The following is a 25,376-nucleotide window of genomic DNA, read 5'->3' on the forward strand; positions in this document are numbered from 1 at the left end:
CATGCAGAAATTGTGATCAGAGAGGTTGTCACTTGCCTGAGGTGACATGCTAGGAAGTGGAGCTGGGCTGTGTCCTGGGCAGCACGATGGTGAGGGTAAGCTGAGGCTTGTGGCTGACAGCATGCATCTAGTCGTCCATTCAGTGGAGCTGAGGGCACATGCCTTTCGACTGGCGTCCTGCAGTCTGACTGAGAAATGCTTGTGGAACACTCCCCGAGTCCCAGGCACTGGTCCCCACCCTGCAGAGTGGCTGCACTGTCCGTGGATAGAGGCATTTCAGTGATAATCTCTTGCTGGCACTTGTATAGGTGCCATCAGGGCAAGGTCAGGATGCTGAGAGGGGAGAGTGGGCTGACCGATCTGGCCTGGGAAGACATCAAGACAGAATGACCCTTCCTTGTCTGCCACGGGGTTTCTCACCCTCTGCACTACTGAGGTTTTGTGCCATACCATTCCTTGCATGCCCGATGCATGTAGAATGCTTGGCAGCATGTCTGGCCTCTACCCACCAGATACCAGTAGCACCCCTGTCCCCAGTAATGACCAAACAGGTCTCTTGCCAGAGTCTCTTGGGGGCAAAGTTGCCCCTGGTTGAGAACCCCTGATTTAAAGCACAGTGTCGTGGCCATGAATGTGCCACCAGGACCCCCGCAGGAGCCCTGGAGTGACCTATTCCTGGAAGACACAGGACTCCTCCAACTGGCAGCATTGTGTTTCCTGGGTCTAAGAGTTAGTTTTAGCTGGGGTGGGGGGCATGAGGTGGGGTCTGCTGCAGCCGTATGGAAAACCGTGGGTTTTATCCTGACAGCAACTAGAATCTATCCAGTGTTTCAAGCATGATGCATGTGTGTGGGGTGCTGGCGGGGCAGGGGGACTGGGTTTACGATTTTCCGGGTCATTCAGATGCTATATAAAAAATGAATTGGGTGTGGTCCCAGCCAGAAAGAAACAGCAAGACCAGGAACAGCCAGCCAGCCGGGCAAGACTAAGTCCATGTGTGGTGTGAACAAGAATGGAGTGTCTGCATTGGGGTGATGGAACCAGAGCTTGTGAACAGAAAAAAAAAAAAAAATCAGTCTCATTTTGTGATGCACATTTCTCTTAAACACTGATTTAAGGAGAGCTCGTGAAAATTGGGGGTGCCTATTGAATGTAATCGTGGCTATGCTTCCTGGTCATGGCACAAGCGAGAACAATCCCAGGAAGTGGATGTGGTTGGCAGAGCATTTCTAAGCAACAAGGCATTTGGGAGACCCTGTTGGGGACGGGGTGGGGGGTGGCTGGCAAGAAGGAAAAGGGGGAGTTTGCCATCTCTATTCTAGCTGAAGGAAGAAGTTGGCCACTGCCTCACTCCCCTTCCTCCTTCCCAGTGCCTGAGAACCTGCTGGAAAAGGAAAAGATGATTATCATGTCCTGAGGGATCGGAATACTAGGAATCACTTTGCAAAAATACTTAGCATTTTCCTGATTGAGATCTCCTGTGCTATCATGTCTTCCTGTGCCCTTCAGGTATTTCATATGGCTGCTTCCCAGGCCTGCCAGATACCCAGAATTCAGCTGGGTTCCCCCCCCTTCCCTTGGGTTATTGCAAGTGACACACAGAACGGGCTGTGATATCAGCTATCATGATTGGGGAGCTTCCTCTACAATGTACCACATATTTGACCGAGATCCCAGAAGTTCAGGAATCAGGATTCTAACTGTTCGTTATTGCCCTGCTCTGTCAGCTTGGTGCATTCCTATTCTGTTAAATAAGTTTGCTTCAAAATAGATGCATCAGTAATAAGCAACAACTGGAAACAACCCAAAGGTCCATCAAGAGTAGAACAGATAAATAAATTGTGATAGACTCAGTCCATGGAATACTAAACAGCCATGAAAATTAGCAACCATCCCTGCATGCACCTCATACATGAATCTCACTAACACCTCTGAGTGGAAGGAAGCAGACATGGGAGAGTAGCCATTGCAGGTTACTTTTTATATATAAATTTCAAACCCGGCCAAACTCACCTATGGTGACAGAGAGACCATGACAGCCATCACCCTTCCTCTGGTAGGAGGGGAGCATGAGTTGCTTCTAGGGGCTGGTAATGTCTGTTTCATGATTTGGAGCCTGGCTATATGGGTCAGTTTGTGGGAATTTGAGCTGTACGCTTAAGATATGTGCATTTTCTCTGTGTCTGTTATACTTTGAAAACAGCATATCAGTACAAAATTGCAATTCACTTAACTTCAATCCTGCTTCTTTCACAGATTGGTGGACAGTGTGAATTGAAAGCCATCGAGAAAGAGAAAACAGTTGTAGCTCTGTCACCCAAGGAGGCAAGCAAATGCCACAAAGAGGATTTGGCCAAAGCATTTTATGTAAGAATTGAATTTGCCTTTGATGCCAGTGTGGTAAGGCTTTTAGCTTCAGAAGAAAGCAACACAAATTAGACCGTTTTATCATCATTGCTAGAAAATGCTGCTGACGTTGAACTGTTCTGATATCCCACATGGACTGTCAGCATCATTGTTGTCAATGGAACCAACACTCATGGGGCCCTTGCCAGAGGACAGGCACCCTCCCGAATCTCTGTGTGCTTATTTCTGTTTCAGAGAACAGGGGAACCCATGCGGTTCCAAAGGAGCGGAGTGAGACCTGAATCCACGTGGTCTGGCCTGAAAGTTCAAACTTTTAATCACCCCCTGTTCACACACTTCCTCTTTTATAATCCGAGGTGTTTGCAATTACTGAAACCAAATCCTTACATGTTTCTCAAGTGAATTTGACTTCCTGGCCAGTGCAAGACAACACACACACACACACACACACACCACCAAGCAACACCTTCCCTCAATGAAGCTCTTCTTTGAGGCTAAAGAACGTTGCTTGCCGTCTGTTTTTAATTTACTTAGAAAACTGTGCAAACATAGTGATATGTGCGTGTGTGTGTACGTGTACTCATAACCCACCACACTTTGGGAAAGCAAGTAAAAATCCATATGCCACAATCTCAAGACAGGTGGAAATCAGTTTCATGCCAGCCTTTTCTCTTTCTTTCTTTCTTTCTCTCTCTCTCTCTTTCTTTCTTTCTTTCTTTCTTTCTTTCTTTCTTTCTTTCTTTCTTTCTTTCTTTCTTTCTTTCTTTCCCTTCCTTCCTTCCTTCCTTCCTTCCTTCCTTCCTTCCTTCCTTCCTTTCTAGAGAGAGAGAGTGAGAGTGGGGGGGGGCAGAGGGAGAGAGAGAGTCCCAAGCAGGCTCCACACTCAGCACAGAGTCCAATGCAGGGCTCAATCTCATGACCCTGAGATCATGACCTGAGCCGAAACCAAGAGTCAGACCCTTAACTGACTGAGCCAGCCAGGTGCCCCATCATGCCAACCTTTTCTTGAGAATAATTCAAACATCTGTTTAAATTCAAGTCCTTCTTGTTAGTATTAAGGGAAGGAAATAGCCCTGCCTGTCCTAGATGTCTTCCCTGTCCAGCAAATGAGCTTGGTTTTCTTTCTCTTTTGAAATGAATCTAGAAATCAGTTCAGCTTTCCCTGTCACCTCTTTCACCCCGTACAGCCTTCTTGTTGCTGACTTTTTAAAAACGAGGATACCTTTGCTGCAGGCAGAATAACAAGGTTGGCTTACATAATTATCGATTTAATATTAGTTTGTGTAAAGGGCTTGAAATTGTATCTGGCGCGATGTACGTACGATACAATAATTTCTAATAGTTTCTAAGGAGGGGCCTTTTTCCTATTGTGTTTTTTAATTTTTAATTATGGTAAAATGTACAACATGAAATTTGCCATCTTAGCCGTTGTTGAGGGTACAGTTCAGGAGTATTGAGCCCATTTGGTGCAACCAGCCTCCAGAACTCTTTGCATCTCGCACAACGGAGGCTCCGTCCCCATGAAACAGTAACTCCCCACTGCACGCTACGCAGCCCCTGGCACCCACCTCCTCCTCTTCACCTCCGGGAATCTGACTACTGAAGCCGCCTCAGGTAAGTGGGATCGTAGAGCCCGCCTTCTCCGGACTGGTGTACGAGCCACCGACGGGCACCTGAGCTGCTCCCACCGCTTGGCTATGGAGAGTAAAGCTACTACGGGCGCCTGGGTGGCTCAGTAGGTGAAGCCTCCGACTCGACTCTTGGTTTCAGTTCAGGTCATGGTCTCAGGGTCATGGGATGGAGCCCTGTGTCGTTGGACTCCACGCTCAGCAGGCAGTCTGCTTGAGATTCTTTCCCCCTCTTTTCCCTCCCCCTTTGACCCCCCCAACTCACATCCTCCCCCCCCCCTCTCAAATAAATAAACAGATAAAAATCTTTGGGGAAAAAAAAGAATAGCGCTGCTGTGAACATGGGTACACATACATCCCGTCAAGACCCACTTCTTTTGGTATCTATACGCCCAGAAGGGTAACTCCTGCATCATGTGGGGATTCTATTTTTAATTTTTTGAGGAATCCCTATACTGTGATGTATAGCGGCTGTACCATTTTGGGTTCCCTAGGCCTATTTTTTTTTTTTTTTAAAGAAGAAGATATAAGCATTTCTATGTTTCTGGAATTTCCTACTACAACCCCACTTCTTGAAATTTAGGCTCAAGGTGGTCTTTTCTGCTGGGGGGCAGAAGTGCAGTCTAGTTGAGAAAGAACTGGACTGTGGGTGTTCCTTCTCTCTCTGTTCCTATTTGCTCGGGGTCTTTGAACAAGTTCCTTCTCCTTTGTGGACAGCCCGATTTCCTGGTCCGTGTTCGAAGTGGCTGGCTTCCGAAGTGGGAGTTCTGTGAGGTGGGCTCCCTGGTCCTTTAGGGCCCATCAGTGAGCCTGTGCTTAACTGTGTCCTTCCAGGTGGACTTACAAAATGGGCTGTCCGAGTTCTCCGTGTCGCAACGGAGGCAGGTCCACGGCTGGAATGAGTTTGTCGCCGATCACACCGAACCGGTGTGGAAGAAGTATCTCGATCAGGTAGGTGTCATCCCTTGCATTAACCCGTGCAAGCCGGAGAGGGCGGGATAATCATTCATTCTTTAAATACTGATTGGGGGTGTCCTTGGACCAGTCTTGGTGTGCAGGGGTACAAAGATAAAGAAGGCTCCCTGCTCATTCAGGCTGGTTTTAGCCAGCAGGAGGGGTGGCCACGAGTAGATCAGTAAGTACCCGGGCAGCCATGAGCTTGAGTAATAGTTGTTTCCTTCATTGGGGGTTTTTCAAATGCTGGGCACCATGCTGAGTGAGTAAATAAGTAAGCATTAACTCACTTCATCTTCCTCTTAATCTTCATTTTGAGGTGAGGAAGATGAACAGAGAAGTTGAAATATTTCCCCCAGGCTGTGTAGGGTTGGTAGGTTTAGCAAATAAAGATACAGAATGCCTTGTTAAATTTGAATTTCAGATAAGTACTTTTTTTTTTTTTTTTTTTAGTATAAGTATGTCCCAAATGTTGCATGGAATATAATTATAACCAAAAAATGTCCCTTGTTTGTCTGAAATGCAAAGTTAACTGGCTGTCCTATAGTCTGGCATCTGGAGCCCGATGTCCGACGGCAGTAAGTGGCATGCTAGGGGGTAAGGCCAGCCAGCTGGCTGCAGAGCTCCTGCCCTTCCTCGCCTCTGCCCTCGGTGCTGGCACTGTGCCGAATGGCTTGCACACGAGTCGGATGCCTAGAAGCCACTGGGAGGAGGAAAGAAAAAGGTGAAATATACATGGCTGCAAGTTGTGGTCTAGAAGTTAGCACACCCACCACCTACCCAGTATCCGTTCAGAAACCTCAGTTAGCAGGTTGACTACCCCAGATACCCGAGGGCATTCAGACTGCCTCGGTTTCCCCTCCTGGTCTCCTGAACTCCCTCGCATCCCTGACTCTTGTCCCTCCAGTCTGTGGTTCCTGGGCTGCCCCCAGGCTTCAGCTGCCTTCCTATTGGCTCAGCGTTTAAAGCTTCATGATTGGTTGGTGAGGGACCAATCACAGCCCTCCTTGCAGCATCCTCAAGATCTCCTCTACTCTAGTCCCCACGCCACTCATTGGTCAGGTCTCTGCACGCAGGGGCTATGATTCCTTGACGCATTTGGCACCAAAATCAGCTTCTGGGTGCACAGGTGGCTCCAGCCAGCCCAAAAGCTTCCCGGAACCCCAGGGTTGGAAGGCAGCTGCGGCGGCTCCTGGAAGCTGCAGTTCAGGGAAGCAAGCTGACCCAGGCGGTGGGGATGGACAGTCTCCCTTCTGCCCTTGGGCCTCGGTCAGCCCTGCTCTGGCAGCCTCTTCTGCCAGGTCCGCTCTCCCGTTTCTGCAGCCATCCTCCTTTCTGCCTCTTACCCTGTTAAAACTCCTACAGACTCCAGCCCGGGCCTTTCCAGAAATAAGATCTCTTCAGTTTCTTAGAGCAGGGAACCTGCTTATTCATCTTAGCCTTGTCAGTTCAGGGGTGCGTCTGTGGGCATCTTCACAGGATTGGAAGGCTGCTCCCGATGGCCGTGTTTTTCCATCCTCAACGAGTATGGAAAATTGTCTGTGCACACCTATGAATTCTTTACGTTGGTTGAGCACTTGCTCTGTGCCAGATGTTAGGATTATCCTGCCCACGTCCTCCAGTGACAGGGAGCTCCCCACAAGGCAGCCCTACTTCTCTGTCTCAAGAGAATCACCATTAGGAATCCTACCTGAGCGTGACCCAAGACCTGTTGCCCCAGAATCATAAGGCAGAGGTAGATTCGAATCAGGCCACCAGGGTTCAAATCCCAGTTTCTAGCCTTGTGACTTTGAGGAAGTTATTGAACCTCCCTGAGCCCCAGTTGTCCCTGTCTAGAAAATGGGTCTAATAAATACCTACCGTTCTGAGTGTTACAAGAGACGAGCACAGCTTAGCGCATGTTAAGGACTTAATACACGTTGTGCCCCCCATGCCATGTCTACCAGTTGGCCCTAATTGAAGCATAGCGGTTAAGAGCACAGGTTTTTGGATCAGGCTAACCTACAAGAATCCTTGGGACAGTTCAGTTTCTTTCAGAGTCTCAGGTCCCTCATTTTTCCAGCAGGGATACCGAACAGTACCTGTGTGGTCGGGTTAGGAAGAGGCTAAGCAATGGTGCCGCTGAAGCCTTTAGCACAGAGCAGGGCACGTGGGAGGTGCATAAATGTCGGTTGGCTTTATTGTTACTGTGGATCCAGTGTATTGCCCATCCCCCACCCAGGAAGGCTTCAGCAGACCCGCTTTCTGCCTGTCTCCCTTTATGTGTGGGCTTCAAAGGGCCCCGAGCCAGGAAGAGTCCAGCCATCCTCGGCCAGAGCAGCACATGTGGTAGGACCTTCGCCTTGGGTCGGGCACCTGTTTGCTGGGACTCACGGTGACTCGTTTGTGTTGGATGAGACTGGGCAGGGGCTGGGGATGGTGTGAAGGTGGGGAAGGAAGGGGACTGGTGATGTCAGTGTTGAAGAACTGCCCAGGTCCAGCTCAGGAGAGGGCTGAGCCCGTGGGATCAGAATTGGGGTTCAAAGTGGCACCTGGTCCAGGTCTGGCTAGAGACCAGCACCTGGTCCCAGCACTCAGTGGCCCCAGCCAGAACTGCACACCCCTGCGCTAGCCCTGAGCCCATGGCTGGAGGGACCTGTTGTCCAGAGATAGTCCCGCTGCTCCCAAAGTCCCAGGTGGGTGTAGTCTGAGGGGAGGGGAGGGCAGGGAGCCAGGTGGCATTATGGAAGTGACCTGGACAGGAAGACTTGCACCTGAGGGAGGACGGACCTAGTGCTGATCTCTGCTCTGCTATGTGACCTTGAGCAGGAGTTCCCACACCACCAAGCCTCGAGTTTCCTCACCTAAAAATGGGTGCTCGCTGCTTCATTCACTCATTCATTCTAGGTAAATGCTTTTTATGTTCCTGGCTATGGGCTAGGCACTGCGCATAGAACAGCAGCCAGACCAACTTTCTGCTTTTGGGAAGACGGACAGACAGCTGCATACATAATACATCAGCCAGTGAGTGGTGGTGGGGGGAAATGAGACAGGACAGGTGCTAGAAAGTGATCACAGCGGAGCCGTTTGACTGGTGCCCGGAGGGGCTGATCTTTGAGCAGAGACCTGAAAGAAGTGAAGAAGGGAGCCATGTAAGGGTCTGGAGGAAGGATGTGCAGGAGGGGGGGACTGCAAAGGCCCTGAGGCAGGAGAGGCCAGGCTCCTGTGAGGCTAACTGAGCTTCAGAAGGTGGCCTGGAGAATTTGGGTGCTGATGTGTGCTGGGTGTTCGGCCCCTGTTTGCACGTCTCTCACCTCACTTCTATCCAACCGGATGGCAAGCCTGTGATGGGCTCAGGGCTGAAATGACATCTTACTCGAAGCTCTCCTGGACTGAGGCATTCCTCTCTGTACTAGGTTGAATAGTGTCCCCCTCAAACTCACATCTACCTGGAGCCTCAGAATAGCACCTTATTTGGAAATAAGGTCTTTGCAGATGTGACTAGTTCAGATGAGGTCCTACTGGGTTGGGGTGGCCCTAAATCCAATGCCTGGTGTTGTTGATAAGAAGAGGGGAGATACATGGAGACACCCACAGGCAAGAGAAGGCCATGTGACCACAGAACAGAGACTGGAGGGCTGTGTCTACAAGCCAAGAACACCACGGACGGCTGGCCACCCCCAGAGGCTGGAAGAGGCAGGAAGGATTCTCTCCCAGAACCTCCAGAGAGACTTCGGCCCTACCCACACCTTCATGTGGAGTTCTGGCCTCTGGGAGTGAGAGGGACGCCGCCTACGTTGTTTCAAGCCCCAGGGTGCGGTCATTCATCGCAGCAGCCCCGACGTAATGCACCGTCCGCTGGGCTTTCCCGAGCTCATGTTCCCTCTGCTCTTGCGCTTCAGCCTCCCTGGATTTCTGGGGAAAGGGTGTGTCCGCCTCCACCGGCGAGTGTGTGGCCTTGGCCGGGAGCTCTGCCAGGCAGTGCCGAGTGCACCCCTCCCTCTGCCAGCTCCCCCAGACCCGCCCACATCCAGCGCTGTCAGATGCTGTGAGAACGTCACTGGCCAAAACCTTTCTTTCAGTCTTTCATTAGGGAAAATTTCAGAACTATGCCTAAGTAGAGAGAACGATATAATGACCCCCACATACCCATTATCTGCCTTCAATAATTACCCATTCATATGGCCCACTTTTATCCCTCCCTTTTTCTCTGCAGCATTTTAAAACAAATTCTGGATATGGAATCCTTTTGCCATCTGTCCTTTGTTATGTATCTCTATCATCAGAGGACATTTCCTTTTTCTTGCTTTTTTTTTTTTTAAAACCATAGCAGCAATGCTCTTGTCCCGCTAGTACGTTATCACTTCATTGGCCTGGTCCACTTCAGGTGGCGGGTCCACAGTCCGTGTTCCCCACATGCCTCAGAGATGCCTCTTTACAGTTGATTTGTTCCAAGTAGAGTGTGAACAGATCCTACCCTTTGCTTTTGGGTGACGTGTCCCTTAAACTGTTTTAATCTAAGGCCTTTTTCTAATCTGTAACTTCATGCCCACGGAGTGGTTTACGAAGCCCACAAACTTAACTGACAGTTTACTCGTACATAGAAGTCTTCACCCTTCAGGAGAAGCCTGTAGCTGATTGAATAAGGTCCTTCTCAGAAACGTTGATGCACATTTCAAGATCTTGATACAATCATAGAAAAATCGTAGCTAAGAAAGTGGAATGTCTTCAGGTTGCTCAGTCTTGACGATTCAAAACAGATGCCGTGGCTGACTCGGGGCTGCTGGTGAGCTGACCACAAAGTGTCCTGTCCCTCTTTCAGAGGAGATGAAGCACAGCAAGTCTGGGGTGGGGAGTAAGGGGCATTAAATCCCTTCATGCACCACACTGGCATGATATTGACGTGCTTCTGTTCGTGAGTAGCATGAATCACACATCTGATCATGTTTCTCTTTCTGCCTTGGCTGCTGGGAAGCTCAAGGCCAAGTGTGCAGCCCCATGTGAAACCCTGAAAATAGGACTTGCATATCGATAATTTAATTCTTACTTTGATCCTGATCTTTGGCCCACTCTCCCTCTTCCTGCTTTTGTGTGTTCGTTTTACGTTTCCTTTCATTCGTCTGTAACATGAGCTACTATACCATGTAATAGATGTGTGAAATGTGGGAGTAGATACATAAAGCAATAAGGTAAAAATCCTTTTGGGAAGTGTCTGTGGCACCCATTCACAGGAAGGACATCATCGGAGCCCCAAGAGGCAGTTATGGGAGCAGGTTGGTGTGATTGGAATACATGGCATTGGGAGCTGGCGTAGCAAAGGGGACCCCTTGGCCACACTGGACCAGAGCTGGCAAGCCACCAGAGGGGCTGGGTCCTGACCTGGAGTGTCGTGGAGACGTGGCAGGGTGAGACCAAGAACTCCAATGCAGGGCCAGGGCTGCTCTCTGGACAGGCACAATGTTGGATGAGTCCCGGGAGCCAGTGTCCGTGAAACTGCACAGTGGGATTTCAGGTGGAGAACCTTTGGAGGGGGCGGTCTTCCTCCCGAGCCCTGGGGTCCCTGTAGTGCTGGCCTGGAAGCCCGGCCCTGAGCAAAAACAAAAGAACCCACCCCCACCACCCCGCTGCCCTGTGTTCTCTCTGCAGTTTAAGAACCCCCTGATCCTGCTGCTCCTGGCCTCCGCCCTGGTGAGCGTCCTCACGAAGGAGTACGAGGACGCCGTCAGTATCGCCGTGGTGAGTGTGGGGGGCAGCGCCGGCTCCCAGACCCCACGGCCAAGGGCCTTGCAGAGTCTTCGCCTGTTTTATTATGCAAAGAAATAGAGTGTGGCTGTAGAGGAAAAAAAACAGGAAATACAGCAGAAAGAAAGCAAATCCCTGTCCTTCTCTGCCCCCCATGGAGGTGTCCTCGGTCATTTTGCCATCACTGCCTTGGCGGATACCTGGGGGGCTTCTAGTTCCTTGCTGTTGGGAACAACGTGGCAGTGAACTCCTCTTCGTGACCCCGCTGTGCATGCAGTAGAAAGAGCTGTGGTTTGTAAGCCGTTCCACAGACGTAACCACTGAGCACCCTTCTAAAAATAATTTTTTCTTAATTTAGGTGAAAGTCACATGATTAAAAAATTAACCATTTTAAAGTGTACAATCCAGTAGCATTTAGCGCGTTCACAACGTTGTGCAACCCACAGCTCTTCCGAGGGCCAAAATACTTCATTGCCCTAGAGGGGGCCCCTCCCCCTCCCCACCCCTCCCAGGCCCTGGCAACCCCCAGTCTGCTCTCTGTCTCTACGACCTCTGTGGGTATTTTATATAATGGAATCATACAGTATATGACCTTTTATATCTGGCTCCTACTGAATACCTTTTGATGACCGTCATTCCTGCTTCCCTCCATCTGTCATGTGCTCTTTTAAAATACAAAAGCAGGCTCCTTCCAAGCAATGGTATTTGTTCTTCTGTTTAAAAGGCCGAAGCTACGTCCATACCTTCTGATATGGAATGACGTTTACAATATATTGTGTGAAAAGGCGGTTTATAAAAGAATATGTCTGTACCATAGGATCCTGTGTTTTATGTCTCTGTGGAAAAATCTAGAAGGGTACCCTAAAATGTGAACCTTCGGATGCCAGAATTTGGGATGATTTTTTTGTTCTGTTTTTTTGGGGGGGGGTGCTCATCTGTTTTATAAATCTACGTGTGCTTGTTTTGCAAGAAGAAAGGAAATTTATATGGAAAGGTGAGGTGCTGCACCCCACCTTCCGTGGCTCATCACTCACTCACCCGACAGCTGGGTGCTGACTCCACCCTCCCCATTTGCTCCCTAGGCCGTGCTCATCGTGGTCACTGTCGCCTTCATCCAGGTGTGTAATTAGTTCCTGAGGTCTTGGTTGGGGTAACCCGGATGTGACGGTGTGGACTTCCCACCCTTGATTACCATGTTCACCTGCCAGGAATACAGGTCCGAGAAATCACTAGAAGAGCTGACCAAGCTGGTTCCTCCTGAATGTAACTGGTAAGTCAGTTTCCCTGGAACTTTCTGGTTCATCAGAGGAGCCAGTGGGCTGGTGAGTTTGGCAAAAGTTTGGCAAAGTTTGTGTCCCTTGCAGCGTGATGGAGGAGGACCATGTCTTTCCAGGGGGCGAGAGACCTGGCATCTGCCCTGCAGCAGATCACTGTGTGTCCTTGGTCATGTCATTCCACCTCTCTGGGCCTTGAGTCTCTCATCAGGGTCTAATCGGGGTGCCTGGGCTGGGGCCACACATGGCGGGAATGGCTTTGGGAAGAGGGTGGTATGATGTGTAAAGCTGTGCCCATTTTTCCTGCAGAGAGCATTCAGAGGTTGCATTAGATTCTCCAAAAGGGGATGAGGAGCTGGCGATGCAGGTGTGGAACAGGCCAAGGCTTCAGGCCGCTGGGCTGTGGGGCGAGACGGCGCAAGGGTGACCTCCAGCCGGCCACGTGCCTCGCCCCGCAGCCCCACTGGCCTCGTTCCTGCCTAGACATTTCCACAGCACCTCCTGTTACCACACAGCCCTCCCCAAAAAGGTTTACAAAGGAGAAAGGAAGGACCAAACTACAATGCTGTGTGCTAGAACTTTCTGGGATGTTCTATAATCCCCACTGTCCACTGTGGCACCATTACTACGACCACTGAGGACTTGGTGTCGCTGGGGTGACTGGGGGAGTGAGTGCTTCATCTCCCTCAGTGTAAATTGCCAGCGGGGGCTCGTGGCTGCCTTCGTGGACGGTGGAGGCTTAGAGCAGCGCCTGGGGCGGCCGCTCCCGGGAAGAGGAACCGCACACACAGAGGAGAAAGTGTTTGGGGCCCGGCTTTTTCTGCATTTAGTGTCTAGTAAGCCAGTACTCCGCATGCTTACTCTCCTTGTAGAAACAGACTGATGTCAGAAAAGCTCCACGCGCCCTCTCCCCCGACCGGCTCTGCTGAGGCTGCTGGGGGGCCACATGTCTTTCCCAGATATGCACGTGTTGCTCAAAAGACAGTAGGAAAGTATCTCACGATCCTAGGGCTTCGGAAGGGTTTAAACATACGGTAACTCTCTTTCCTGAAAGACGATGTTTGGAGAAGAACCTTCACGTATATTTAGATATAAATGACACAGGTGCGCCCCACAGCTGGGGATAGAAAGATCTAGTGGAATGAGTCCCACCTCTCACGGAGCCAGCAAGCGAGGGGTGTGTGTGTGTGTGTAACACAAGGCAGAGAATAATGAGTAACAGAGACAAAAAGAGGATGATGTGAAAGCGTGAGAGAAGGTGAGTCGATTCTAGAAGGTTCCCTGGGGACACTACAAATGTCTGGGCTTACTAAGTAGGCGAACAAGGCGGTCAGAAATCCAGATGTGGAATGTGTGACGTCCTCACACGAACAAAGAGAAGCATAAATGATTTACCTGATTTGAGGATCTGATCCTGAGTTTAAATATCAAGTCTTGGCCTTTCGGGTGAATAGTAGGCATTATTGTCCCCGGAAGTCACTGCCGAAGGACGATTTCATGTTCAAGGACGGCGGTGGCCGGCAGGCGGGCAGGGCGCTGAAGGCGAGCAGCCTCTGGCTCGGCATCGGAGGCCTGTCGTAGCAGCCGGAAGAGACCGCTGTCATGCAGGCCCCTCCTGGTTCCCTGTGTCCTGTGGCACTGAGTGCATCTTTAGTGAGCGCCTACTGTGTGCCAGGAGAGAGAGTGCCAGGGGGATGTGGGTGAACCAGAAGGCAAGGGGGCGCTCACACTCCCCCCAGGGGAGGCAGATAATAAAGGGAAGGAGCAAGGTGCCTTTGGACTTGGCAGGTGCGTTAAAGCCAAAATGGCCCCCCAAACCCGAAGCACAGAAAACCCTCCCAGAGATGTAATGGCACGCGGTGGAAGAGCGGGAATGGCTCCGAAGAGCTGCCGAGCAGGCTGTGCTATCTGACAGTTGCACAGGAGACCTGAGGACTAGAAGGAGCCAGCCGGGGAAAGAGCTGAGGGAACAGCATGTCTGATGGGTGCTCTTGGCTGCAGGGACAGCTCAGCCACCCAGACTGGAGAAATCGTGTCATCTCCTGGCAAGGGACGTGAGGTGGGAGGGCCAGTGTGGTTGGTTAGTTTGAGGAGGCACCGAGGACCGGGTCCTTTGATTTCGTCACTCTGCCGTCCTCAGCTTGTCGGCTCTGTTCTCTGGCTGGCTCCCCTAGTGCTCCCAAGACCCCTGCCGCATTTCCAGGCATCAGAGGCAGACTTCTTCCAACAGAAGAAGAGGTCGTGTGCGTGCGTGTGTGCGTGTGTCTGTCTACAGAACGAGGAAACCTTTCTCTCGAGCCCCCGGCAAATGTCCACTCATGCCTCAAAACCCAGCGCTATGGACCGTGCCTGGGTCTAAGCCAGTTGTGGGAGGGGGTGGGATCACCCCGATGGTCTTAGTTGGTCAGGACCCCCTCCCTAGAACAGACAGCTCTGGGGGAAAGGGTGGCTATCTGAACAAGAGAGAATTCTGTTAACAAAGAAGAGGAGAATGTCCTCTTCAACGTGCAAGGTTGGCAGAGACTGAGACAGGAAAGAGATAGCCTGAGGGGGGAGCAGCAGGAGCGGGGGAGGAGACAGGTCCCGGTCAAGGGGGCCTTAGCAGGGCCTCTGGGTTTGAGTCCAAGGTCATCGAAAGCCACTGGAGATTTGGAGCAGGATGGAGTTGTGACCTGATTTTTTGTGTTTTAAGAGCTCTTTGGCCACCAGGTAGGGGACAAAGCGAAGAGGGCCAGAGGTGGGGCGGGAGTCCATCGGGGGCTGCAGCGCCGGGCGGGGGGGAGGGTGGCGGGGGGGGAGGGTGGCGGGGGGCGGGCTGCCATTGGAGTCTGTGCACAGAAGCACACGCATTGTTCCCGGCACAGCCGGGAGGAGGGGTCAGGGCCCGGTAGGAAAGGAGGTCCCAGGCTTCTTGGTCGTTCAGAATGCCCTCCCAACCCCGCCCCAGCTCTGATGAGGCTCTTCCGTGCTGATGACTGGAGACGGCTCTCCCTTGCCAGCGTCCTGTCTTCTCTGAGGACAGAAGTGCTGCTAGCCACTGGTTCCATTAAGGAAGCTTTAGAGCTGCTGACCTACACCTGCAGAAGCTTCTGGAGGCCATGTGGCTCCGCCTTGTTTCCAGGCAGGGTAAATAGTCCTAGTAGCCCCATTTTTCAGATGAGGCCCAGGGTCTCCCAGAAGCCACACATTTTTCCAATTCTTTTAGGGTATGTGAATTTAAAATATAATAAAGATTTTATTCATTTATTCGACAGAGATAGAGACAGCCAGTGAGAGAGGGAACACAAGCAGGGGGAGTGGGAGAGGAAGAAGCAGGCTCACAGCGGAACAGCCCGATGCGGGGCTCGATCCCATAACGCCGGGATCACGCCCTGAGCCAAAGGCAGACGCTTAACCGCTGTGCCACGCAGGCGCCCCAAAATATAATAAAACCATAAAGGCACAAGGGTTTGTCCATAACTGAAAGAGAAGGTGTGATTCTCTATTCTTTGCTCAAGTTTGTTAAGTATGCAAAAATGGGTTGTGATCAACGTGCTTTCGCTTTTTTCCATTTCAAATGCAGCATAAGAGAAGGAAAACTCCAGCATCTGCTTGCACGAGACCTGGTTCCCGGAGACATTGTGTCTCTCTCGATTGGAGACCGGATCCCTGCAGACATCCGTCTCACTGAGGTGAGGGGTCCCGCACCCTGGTTTGTGTGATATGCAGACACTCAGCTTATCCGAGGCAGGCATTCTCTGTCACACACGCACACACACACACACACGTGCTCACACACATACATGCACGTACGCAAGGCATGAAGTTAGCAAGCAAGCTCATTGTACACACAAATTGTATTTCATAAGTTATTTATTCCCATTTTCAGTAAAACCCTAACCAAGTTTGGCGACATGAGTTTCTGGTTTTACAGCAGGCTGCAGTAGCAAATTAAACCAGGCTGGGGCTGAGAAATGAGGCAAGAGGTGCTTCTGGAAACAGCTATTCTGATGCCAGAAAGAGGAGATACCAGATTGCTGAATGACGAGGAGGGAAGCAGAGCCAGGAAGACGTCACTAGTAGCCCAAGCTTTTACAGTTGTGTGGTCTGGGGACATTGGGTGGGGGGCAAGCTGTTTCCCTGACCTTTGTGGGTGTCTGGGCATCACAGGCTCACAGGACAATCCCCGAGGCTGTCGGAGATAATCCCGGATTCCTGAGAAAAGGTTAAGTCCAGGTCAGAGGGATCTGTTGCTGGAGTAATCTGTTTTATGAAAGCTTCCAAGAATACTAAAGAGTTAAGGCTTTCCGTGATAAAGGATTAGGCGCAGGTTATCTCCCGGGTTTATTTCTTTCCAGAGAATGTGTTTTCAGGAAGGAACTGTAGGATTGTTGGCATGCTGTGAAAACGCTGGCCTGGAAGGGCAGGTGGGGAAGGGCAAAGAGAGACGTGTGGGCTTCCATAGCCCTCTGCCCCTGACTCTCAGATCTCCCGACAGGGCAGGGGCCCGGGGTGAGTGGGCTGGGGAGCTCTCTCTCAGGTTCGTGCCATTCCCCTGCCCTCAGCAGAATGGGTTCCTCACCGTCCTCTACGCCCCACACCCCTGCACGAGCATTCAGGGTCTGACTCCAAGTCCAGGGCACATGGGTCCCCTTAGAGGAGCCCTTCTCCAGGGGCCAGCCCACACCCACAAGGAAGTTCTGATGTTGTTGGCTTCACAGAGCAGTGGGCTCTGCCTCCCGATGTGAGGAGTCCCCAGCTGTGGGGTGCATTCCAGATGCTGGGTAGCCGACATGGAGGACATGTGTCTGACACAGGTGCTACCCAGAGGCTGTGCCTCGAGGTGGTTAGTGCCCTGGGGCTGGGCATTGGCCTGAGTTTGAACCATGGGCCTGTCATTCACAAGCTGGGTGACCTGGAGCAAGTTCCTTAACCTGTCTGTGCCCCAGTTTCCCAATCTGTAAGATGGGGGATGACCGTGCCCGTAGGGTGACTAAGCATTACATGACGTCATAGACGGAGAGTGCTCAGAGCAGTGCCCGACACAGGTGAGCGACGGGCACATGTTGGAGATCAGGGGCCGCCCTGGGTTTCACATCCCTGCCCTGCACCTCCCATCGTAGGACTTTGGGTACGGATTGGCCGCTCTGGGCCTTGGTTTGCACATCTATGAAAGGGGATAGCATTGGTTCCACCTTGAGGAAGTTAGACCCACAACACAGTCAGCCCCGTGCCCGGGGTGACGTGAGCGGTCACTGCGTATCAGCAGTGGCTGCACTGTGCTCCCTTGCCCAGCTCTCCAGCAGTCCCTGAAACAGCTCTCAACCCCCAGGTAACTCTCTATTTCAACACGTTTTCTTCCTGCCCTGCTTATGTTAAATTCAGTCGGATCTGCTCTTGACACCCCAGGATGCCCTCTTCACCAGGCCACAGGCCAAACACAGCAGATTTCCCTTTTGGTGTTTTGCACAACTCCATTGAACAGTCAGTAGCTTTGTTTATTCACAGCGGGGTATTTGTGTCAGCTATTAAATTCTGAGACTCAGGAGAGCTTTATATATACTGTAAAGCTATTTAAGTCCAGGAAACAGTAGGTTCAAGAACGTTCTTAAAATAAGTCAACCAAATACTAGCACTTTTTGCATTGTGTGTGGGGGTCACAAAACATTCTGTGTTCCCATAATTAAGAAAGGTCATGGCCTGGGGGAAGGCTGACCTGAACCAGCCAGTGGAGCAGGGTCACTGCTCACTCTTTTTCCTCTCCCACTTCTGGCATGAAAAGGGTATTGAATGGCATCTGTCAGGGCTCCAAGTAATGCTTTGTCTCCGAGGTGGGAGGTTGGCTGGGTGTGAGGGACAGGAGGAGTCTTGTCTGCACATGAGCAGGAAGTGACCAGAGCCCTCAATTGTCTTTAGGCTCAGCCTCCTCTGGGTGGCCACTGGTATCGTGTGGGTTCTGTGCCTAGACTGTTTTCCACTCGCCCCCTCGGCTGACATGGTGCCTGGGAGGTCACCAGAAACTACACATACACATGCCCGTGCACACACACATGCACATAGCCAGCTTTGTTCTTCTTGGTCCAGACACTCCCCCTTACTCCCTGCCGCCCTCTGTTTCTCTCCTCTGGAGAGAACTAATGCATATATATATAAAGTCAGGTGTGTGCTAACCGCTGGGTAGAAACTGCCTCCTTCCATCTCCCAACAACCTTAAGGGAACACCACTCAATTTTCTGACTTTAGCACAAGGACACAGAAGCCTGGAGAGACTGAACAGCCCACCTGAGGTCATGCAGCCCTAAGTGGGGGAGAAGGATCTGAGCTCAGGTCTTTGGGCTGCAGAGCCCACGTCTGTCACCACCCACATTGTGTGCTCTCTTCCTGCGATCACCTGTTCTGACTTTTTCCAGCTCCCTTTCTCTCCATCCGGGTTTCCTCCCTGTATGTGTCTCCTAGGGCTCCTGTAACAAATGGCCACATACGGGGTGGTGGAAGACTACACAGATGTGCTCTCTTACAGTTCTGGTGGTCAGAATGAAAACCGGTTTCACTAGGTGGGGAAAAGAAATCAAGGTGTTGGAATTTAAAAACAGAACAAATAAACCCGAGGAAGAGTTAAAGCTCATATCTTGGTTTGGAAGGTTCGGTGTTGACTGAGCCTCGACCTGTAAGATTCCTGCCAATCCCAACTTAATTTAATGAAATATATTCAGGATTAAATACGCTGAATTGAAGGATGTTCTGTAGACCAGAATAAGCTCTGAGTCTTAGTGACCTTTGCCTGTTTCCACATGCCTGCTTAGTTCCGCTTACTGCCAGTTCTCTTGTTCCTCCGGGCTGGCTGCACTGCCCATGCCCACTGCCACCCCTCATCGACAGCCTTCCTCTGTCATGCTCGAGCTGTATTTCTTGGACTGTAGGCTTCCCATCCCAATGCAGCTGGCTACCTCTTCCAACATCTAACATGATTTTGTGATCTCACTCACCTCTCTTCCCTGCTCAAGACTTTTCCTGGCTCCTCATTACTTATAAGGTACTATCCAAATTTCTTTAACCAATGCCAGATGCAGTTGAGTTCAACCACACCTTCCACAAGTGCTCTGCTCCACGTGGACCAAACCTCCTGTCTTCTTGCCTGTGTCCCCTCCATTCAGTGCTGCTCGTGGCCCCGGACAGCTCTCCATCCTGCCGTGGCTTCAGCACCAGGGACAGTACCCATTATGCAGCCCTCCACCCCGGCCCCCAAGAATCTTACCCCAAAGAGGGTGAATTGGTGCCCATGCTCAGCACACTGGGCTGCTGTCCTGTTAATGCTGGTGGGGTACTGGGAGAAGAGAGGTCTTTTCTTTGCCTCACCCTCCTCTCAGTTGCTTTGGCCAAGCGTGTTATTACCAAGTTCAGGCATCATCAACCCCCCACCTTGCCTTCTTTCCCTTCCCTGCCTGATTCACTCACCAAACGTCTGCTCATCCTTCAAGAGCCATTTCAAGTCCCCGATTCCCCAGGAACTCTCCTCTTTCAGCTTATCCCCCCAACCCAAGTGCTCCACCCTCCTGTTCCCCACTCCCAAGCTGCAGATCAGATCTGACAAGAGCATCAGATTTTAATAATTACAGCTCCCGGCTTCGGTCAATGGAGGGGTTCCCTTCCCACTGTTGACTTCCTGTTTTTATTGTGGAGTTACTTAAATGTGAACAGACATAAAGTTAGGTACAAATTCCATGTGCTTCAAACTTTATGCAACTGTAAACCTAAGTCAAAATTTCCAAGTAAGCACAACTTACTCAAATTATCATCATGTCCCATGAGACAGTGTTTTCTGGAAACCAAATCCCTGCTTTCCATGGGTATGTGCCGATTTCTGCTGCCTGCGGTCTGTGGTGTCGGCAGCCGGTGGTGGCGGGTGACTCCGTCTTCCCATTTCTTCCTTCGTTGTGTTAGGAGCCACTCCAGGAAGTCCTTTGACTTGCCCTTGATGTCCTAAAGGTATAAAAAACAACACAAACTCCGTTGGTAGTTGTGTCTGTGGTTAATAGAGTAAGAAATACATAGGCTTCAATGAGCCAGGGATTCCCTCCTCTCTCTCATGAGAGACCAGAAGTGGAGGGTCCGGAGCCAATATGGTGGCTCCACCGTGGGACAAAGGGCCAGGGCTTTTCCCAGCCCCTCACTCTGCCGTTCCATGCTTGTAACGTGGCTCTGGAGCCACTATAACGAAGGCCCAGGTAGGGAGGAGGAGGAGCTAGAAGGGTGAAGAGGGCCTGTCAGCTCAGCCACCTCCACAGATCCTACCCAGGACCGTCAGTGACTTCTTATGTCCCGTTGTCCAGAAGGTAGAGACACTGAGCTGCAAGGGAGGCTGGGAAATAACACTGGGGCGGGGGGACATGGCCACCCGCAACTCCCAATACGATTCCCAGTGGGGGTTCTGTTAGGAAGGGGGGGATGGGTATTATACATTCAAGGGGCAGCTCTTATCATCCATGGGGCCTGGGATCCCATGACAGGGTGCGTATTTGTAAAAGGTAGTTATGAATTTTTTAAATTTGAGAATGTAGAGAACTCACCAGCCCCTGTTTGAATAGTGCCGATCTAACTGTTCTCTCGTGAGCTTGTAGGAAGATGGCTTCTCGAAGTTGGTCTTCTCTGCTGAAATGACAAGGCCTTAGGGGCAGAGCTCACCCTGGACCCTTATATCCTCCATGGTATCTGGCACAGTTCTGGCTGCAGGGGACTCACCTCTTGAGTGATACCTACTGGGTCTGTGTCAGTTTTGCAAGATGGTTGAGAGTGCAGTTGCTGGAACCAGAGCCTTGGTTCACACTTCTGCTCTGCAACGAAGCAGCTGTATAACCTTGAGCAAGTTACTTGAGCGAGTTACCTAATTGCTCCATGTCTCAGTTTCCCCATATGTAAAATGGAGAAACCAATAGCATCTTTCGTGGAGGGTGTAGAGACTAAGAGATAGGCCTTGTGAAGTGCTTGGCGCAGGGCCCAGCACATCATAGAAGTTCTGGAAATGTCATCACCTCCCTCCTTTCCTGGTGTGTGTGTGTGTGTGTGTGTGTATGTGTGTGTGTGTGTGTGCGCACGTGCACATGCACTGTGCCCATGTGTGATTCCTGGTGTTAACGTAACCTTAGGCTGTCACTGAATAACCTGGCTCAGTGATGCTCAAAGCACGTGGATTGTGGGGGCCTCCGAGGTGGGCAGGACGTGGAATGTCTGGAGAAAGGCACAGGTGCTTTGAATACTTTCCAAACCAGTCATCAGAGCCAACGTCTCTGGAAGACAGCGGTTCAGGAAAGGCAAGCACACCTGTGCTTGGAGTCGCTGGGGACCAGCAGCTCCAGCTGTCTCCCAAGGCATCTCCCGGGCCACCCGTCTGTTCGACATGGTCAATGCCAGACCAGTCATTTTGATCTGTTGGCAAGATGAAAGTGACTTCTCAGAGCCTAAAGATCACGTTCAAATTTAAGCATGCAGGCTTTCTTCAATGTGCCTAAGGAAACTATCTGAAGTTCCTGAATTCCGTATCAAACTCAGGGGCTTCTCGTTTGTGATTTTAGAAGTGACCCTTAATATCAGGGATGGTCCCCAGGAATCTAATTTTTTTTCCCTGCCAATACAGTCTTAGGAGTTGGTTCAGGAAAGACTTCATTTGAGTATCCTGCCAGGTCAGTACAGGTAATCCAGGCAAAAAATCCTTTACAACCCGACTCCAGGTCCTAGCAGAGGGACGTCTTCTGCTTGGAGCTGCATGCCCGCCGTGTAGATGCCCAATGCTCAGGACTCATTCTTGGCAGTCAGGGGCACGATCTCTTATGCACAGGACACTCTTCCCAGTTGAGAAGTTTTACAGGGGAACAATGATCCGTTCTGTGCTTTTAAAATCCATTCTCAGGCTGAAGGGGCAGAGTCCATTGTCTTTTCCCCTTCTAGGTCACAGACCTCCTGGTAGACGAGTCCAGCTTCACAGGAGAAGCCGAGCCGTGCAGTAAGACGGACGGCCCGCTGACGGGCGGAGGGGACCTCACCGCTCTGAGCAACATCGTCTTCATGGGGACGCTGGTGCAGTACGGGAAGGGGCAGGTAAGCCCCGGGGACCTTGGCCGCCCTCACCAGCGGGCTTCCAGCCTCAGACCTCACGCTCCTCTCTCCCGAACGCAGGGAGTCGTGATTGGAACAGGGGAAAGGTCCCAGTTCGGAGAAGTGTTCAAGATGATGCAGGCTGAAGAGGTAAGGGCCAGTGGGGGCTTTGGTTTTCTTGTAGGCTGGGGTTTGAGATCGCTCTCGGCTACTGATACCAGCCCTGCCCCCTCCTTAGGAACGAGGATGATGTGGTTAATACGAGTGCACACTTTTCACGCTTTTAAAAATTTATCGAACAGCATCTACTAGGAGTTTGTTGCCAAGATATAACTTATAGCCAGTAACATGCACAGACCTTAGTGTAGAGGTCAGTGAGTTTTTATATACGTGCCCCCTTGTAGAATCATCACTCTACTCAAGATACAAAAAAGCCAGGCAGAAGCTACTGGGGTCTCCTCTCACAAACCCGTTGTTCTCGTCCTTTCAGACGCCTAAAACCCCACTACAGAAAAGCATGGACAAGCTGGGGAAGCAGTTGACGCTTTTCTCCTTTGGCGTCATTGGTGAGTGGAGCATCCGCGCTGGATCCGGGGGACGGAGGGGAGCTGTCCTGAGCAGCCATGGCTGTTTCTCAAATATCTTGCTGCTCCCTTGGGTGAGGACCGAGGGATGGGACTGGAGACTCTAATGGCACCAAGAGGTTTCTGTGTTAGCCCAGGCTAACTGTGACACGCAGCCTGACATTGTAATGGCTTCCCACGGTCAGGGTGTGTTTCTTGCTCACACCACAGTCTGTGGGCACGTTCCTGATTGAGTGGCTTTCCTGGGTAGGTCCCCTCCAAACACCAGCTCAGGGTCTCGGGCCCCTACCGTATGATTGCTCTCTCAGCCTCCAGGTCCTCAGAGACAGGCCGTTCTCCTCACTTGTTCATCCAGCAAGTGCGCAATGCAGGAACGCAGAGGCTTGTGTGGGAAATGTTTAAGGCACGGGCCCGCAAGTGAGGTCATCACCTTGGCCCATTCTTGATTGGCCAGAATGGAGTCACATGGCCTACCTAACCGCAAAGGAGACTGGGAGGTGTGGTTCAGCGGTGCACCCAGCCATATTTCTGCGCCACCGAGCAGGCTGTGCCTGGGCTTATGCCTCTAGGCCGTCGGCAACACACCGAACAGCGTCAACATGACGCTGCGGACCCAAATGTAGGTCTTAAGCCTGCGTATCCCCATGGGGCCGCCCTGGCCCCTTCACCGGCTCCTTCCTGCCATCTCCAGCTCTGGCTTTGATTCTCTGTTCTTCACGCCCAGCTTTAAGGATCCATGGGCTCCTGGCCCATGGCACATTCTCGATCAACACTTGCTGAGTCAACGAGTTAATAAGGGAACCAGCCAACAAACCACTGCCCATAGCACAGGCAGTGATGAGAGGTGGGACCAGTGATTCTCCCTAAAACCGTGGAGCCAGAGACAGTTCGTGAAAGAGCTCTCCCTCCTAGAAACACTTGTTGTCCTTGGGCCACGCAGATGCATGAATTCATTTACCGAGTGTCTTATGACACGCTGCTCACTGGGATCAGGTCAGGGGCTACCAAGATGGGTCAAACACAGCTTCTCCCCTCTGAAGGACCCCAGGCCAGTAAGAGACAGACACATGAACAAACATGAAATGTGAAGGTAGCAGTTAATCTTGAGGGGGAGAGTTGGGAAAGCTCCAAGGGGAAGGTGACATTAAACTGGGTCTTGCGGGATAAGTAGGAGTTTGCCAAGTGAAAAAAGAGGGAATCCAGAATTCCAGGCAGAGCAAAGGGTATATTCGAAGGCATGGAGGGGACCTGCACTCCTTTGCAACTTCTAAAAGGTAGTGAATTTAGCAGAGAGGTTAAGGGGATGTGGTCTGGAGTCTGGGCTTTCAATTCTGTTGTGCTGGGAACAGACCTGCTCGCCCTTCACTGGGCATCCCTTCCCAAAATTCCAGCGTCTAGTCACCTTTCCAGATTTCACCTTTGGATTTCAGTGCTCAGAGTTGGCTAAATCGCTAGCCTTACTGTTTGGACGTAGCTCTATGCCTTCTTCCTTCCTTCCCACCCTATTTTGTCCTGAAATCATAATGGAAGATGGGTTTTATCTTAACCTGCCAAGTCTGATCTCGATTAGTTGGGGTCTGAGCTGTGACAGCATTTTGAGGTCATGCTTCTGCTTGGTGGCAAGGAGGACTGTGACAGATTCCTGATGGCCGTCATGGGGACAGGTGGGGAAAGAGGCCAGTGCGTTGCCTTTCCTTGACCATGCTTGGGGTTGCATATTGACTGGGCCTCTCTGGGAGAGTGGAATGCCCACACAGTCCTTTCTGCCTGGAAGCCGCTTGTGCTCTCTAGTGCGGGGACTGCAAACTATGACTCCTGGACCAAATTGAGTCTGCCACATGTTTTTTGTATGGCCCACAAGCAAAGAATATTCTTTTTTTCTTTTTTTTTAAGATTTTATTTATTTGAGAGAGAGCACGAGCAGAGGGAAGGGCAGAGGGAGGGAGAAGCAGACTCCCCGCTGAGCAGGGAGCCCGACGTGGGGCTCAGTCCTAGGATCCTGGGATCATGACCTGAGCCGAAGGCAGACTCTTCACTGACTGAGCCCCCCAGGCGCCCTTAATAAATATTTGAGAGCTGCTCCAGCAGAGTGGGCATTTTGGAACTGGGTTGTGTCCATCCCTGCAGGGCCCACGGGGGAGATGCGGGGAAGCTGTGGTGGGCTGGGCAGTGCTTAAGAACCAGCTTTCCCGGGAGAGAAACGTCTGCCAGGCTCTGTGGTGTAAATACCCTCCACGTGGCCACTTTCAAACCACCCACGTATTGAAGTCACTGAGTGTGGGTTTGGGAAGTGATGGGCACTGCTACCCCTGGGGGGCCCGTGGGCACGCTCCAGCTTCTGGCAGGGACCCCCACGGTGGGGTCGGAGCCCAGGGCCTGGGGCTGCAGGCTCAGCACCCCACCCCCTATTTCTAATAGAGTTGCCCCTCCAGTCTCTGCATCTGGATTCATTTGGGTTCCAGCTGAGGTTTCATTTGCCTACTGCCACTGATTACTGTATGAAAAAACCCTAACAAATCAGATCTTGTGACACCACCCCCCCAACACACACACACACCCCCTACACACATGCACACACCACTACTACCCAGCACAGAACCTGCCCTGGCTCCCCGTCCCCTGCGACAGAAAGCTGCTGTTCCTTGGCAAGTCCTCCGAGGCCCACCGGGCGACTCTGCTCACCTTCCTGCCTCTTCTGACGCCAAAGGCAACAGCAGCAAGCCTCCAGGCGTTTGCCGTGGGCAGGAGCTGTGCCGAGCACTTCGAGCAGACTGTTGCAT

The 25,376-nt window shown here is 51.4% G+C and overlaps 1 protein-coding gene across 1 annotated transcript in view; it reads left to right on the forward strand.

Moving 5' to 3' along the window:
* The window catches only part of ATP2C2 (ATPase secretory pathway Ca2+ transporting 2), a 57,877-nt gene that overhangs the window by 13,937 nt on the left and 18,564 nt on the right, over positions 1 to 25,376 (forward strand). Inside the window, exons 2-10 of the mRNA XM_045796210.2 lie at positions 2,257 to 2,367; positions 4,830 to 4,946; positions 10,575 to 10,664; positions 11,753 to 11,788; positions 11,879 to 11,940; positions 15,507 to 15,615; positions 21,866 to 22,015; positions 22,094 to 22,162; positions 22,503 to 22,578. Coding sequence (XP_045652166.2) covers positions 2,257 to 2,367; positions 4,830 to 4,946; positions 10,575 to 10,664; positions 11,753 to 11,788; positions 11,879 to 11,940; positions 15,507 to 15,615; positions 21,866 to 22,015; positions 22,094 to 22,162; positions 22,503 to 22,578 — 820 coding nt within the window. The remainder of the gene's footprint in view (positions 1 to 2,256; positions 2,368 to 4,829; positions 4,947 to 10,574; positions 10,665 to 11,752; positions 11,789 to 11,878; positions 11,941 to 15,506; positions 15,616 to 21,865; positions 22,016 to 22,093; positions 22,163 to 22,502; positions 22,579 to 25,376) is intronic.

This window comes from Ursus americanus, chromosome 21 (genome assembly GCF_024610735.1).
Source record: "Ursus americanus isolate L20-20 chromosome 21, mUrsAme1.1.p, whole genome shotgun sequence".
Lineage (NCBI taxonomy): Eukaryota > Metazoa > Chordata > Mammalia > Carnivora > Ursidae > Ursus > Ursus americanus.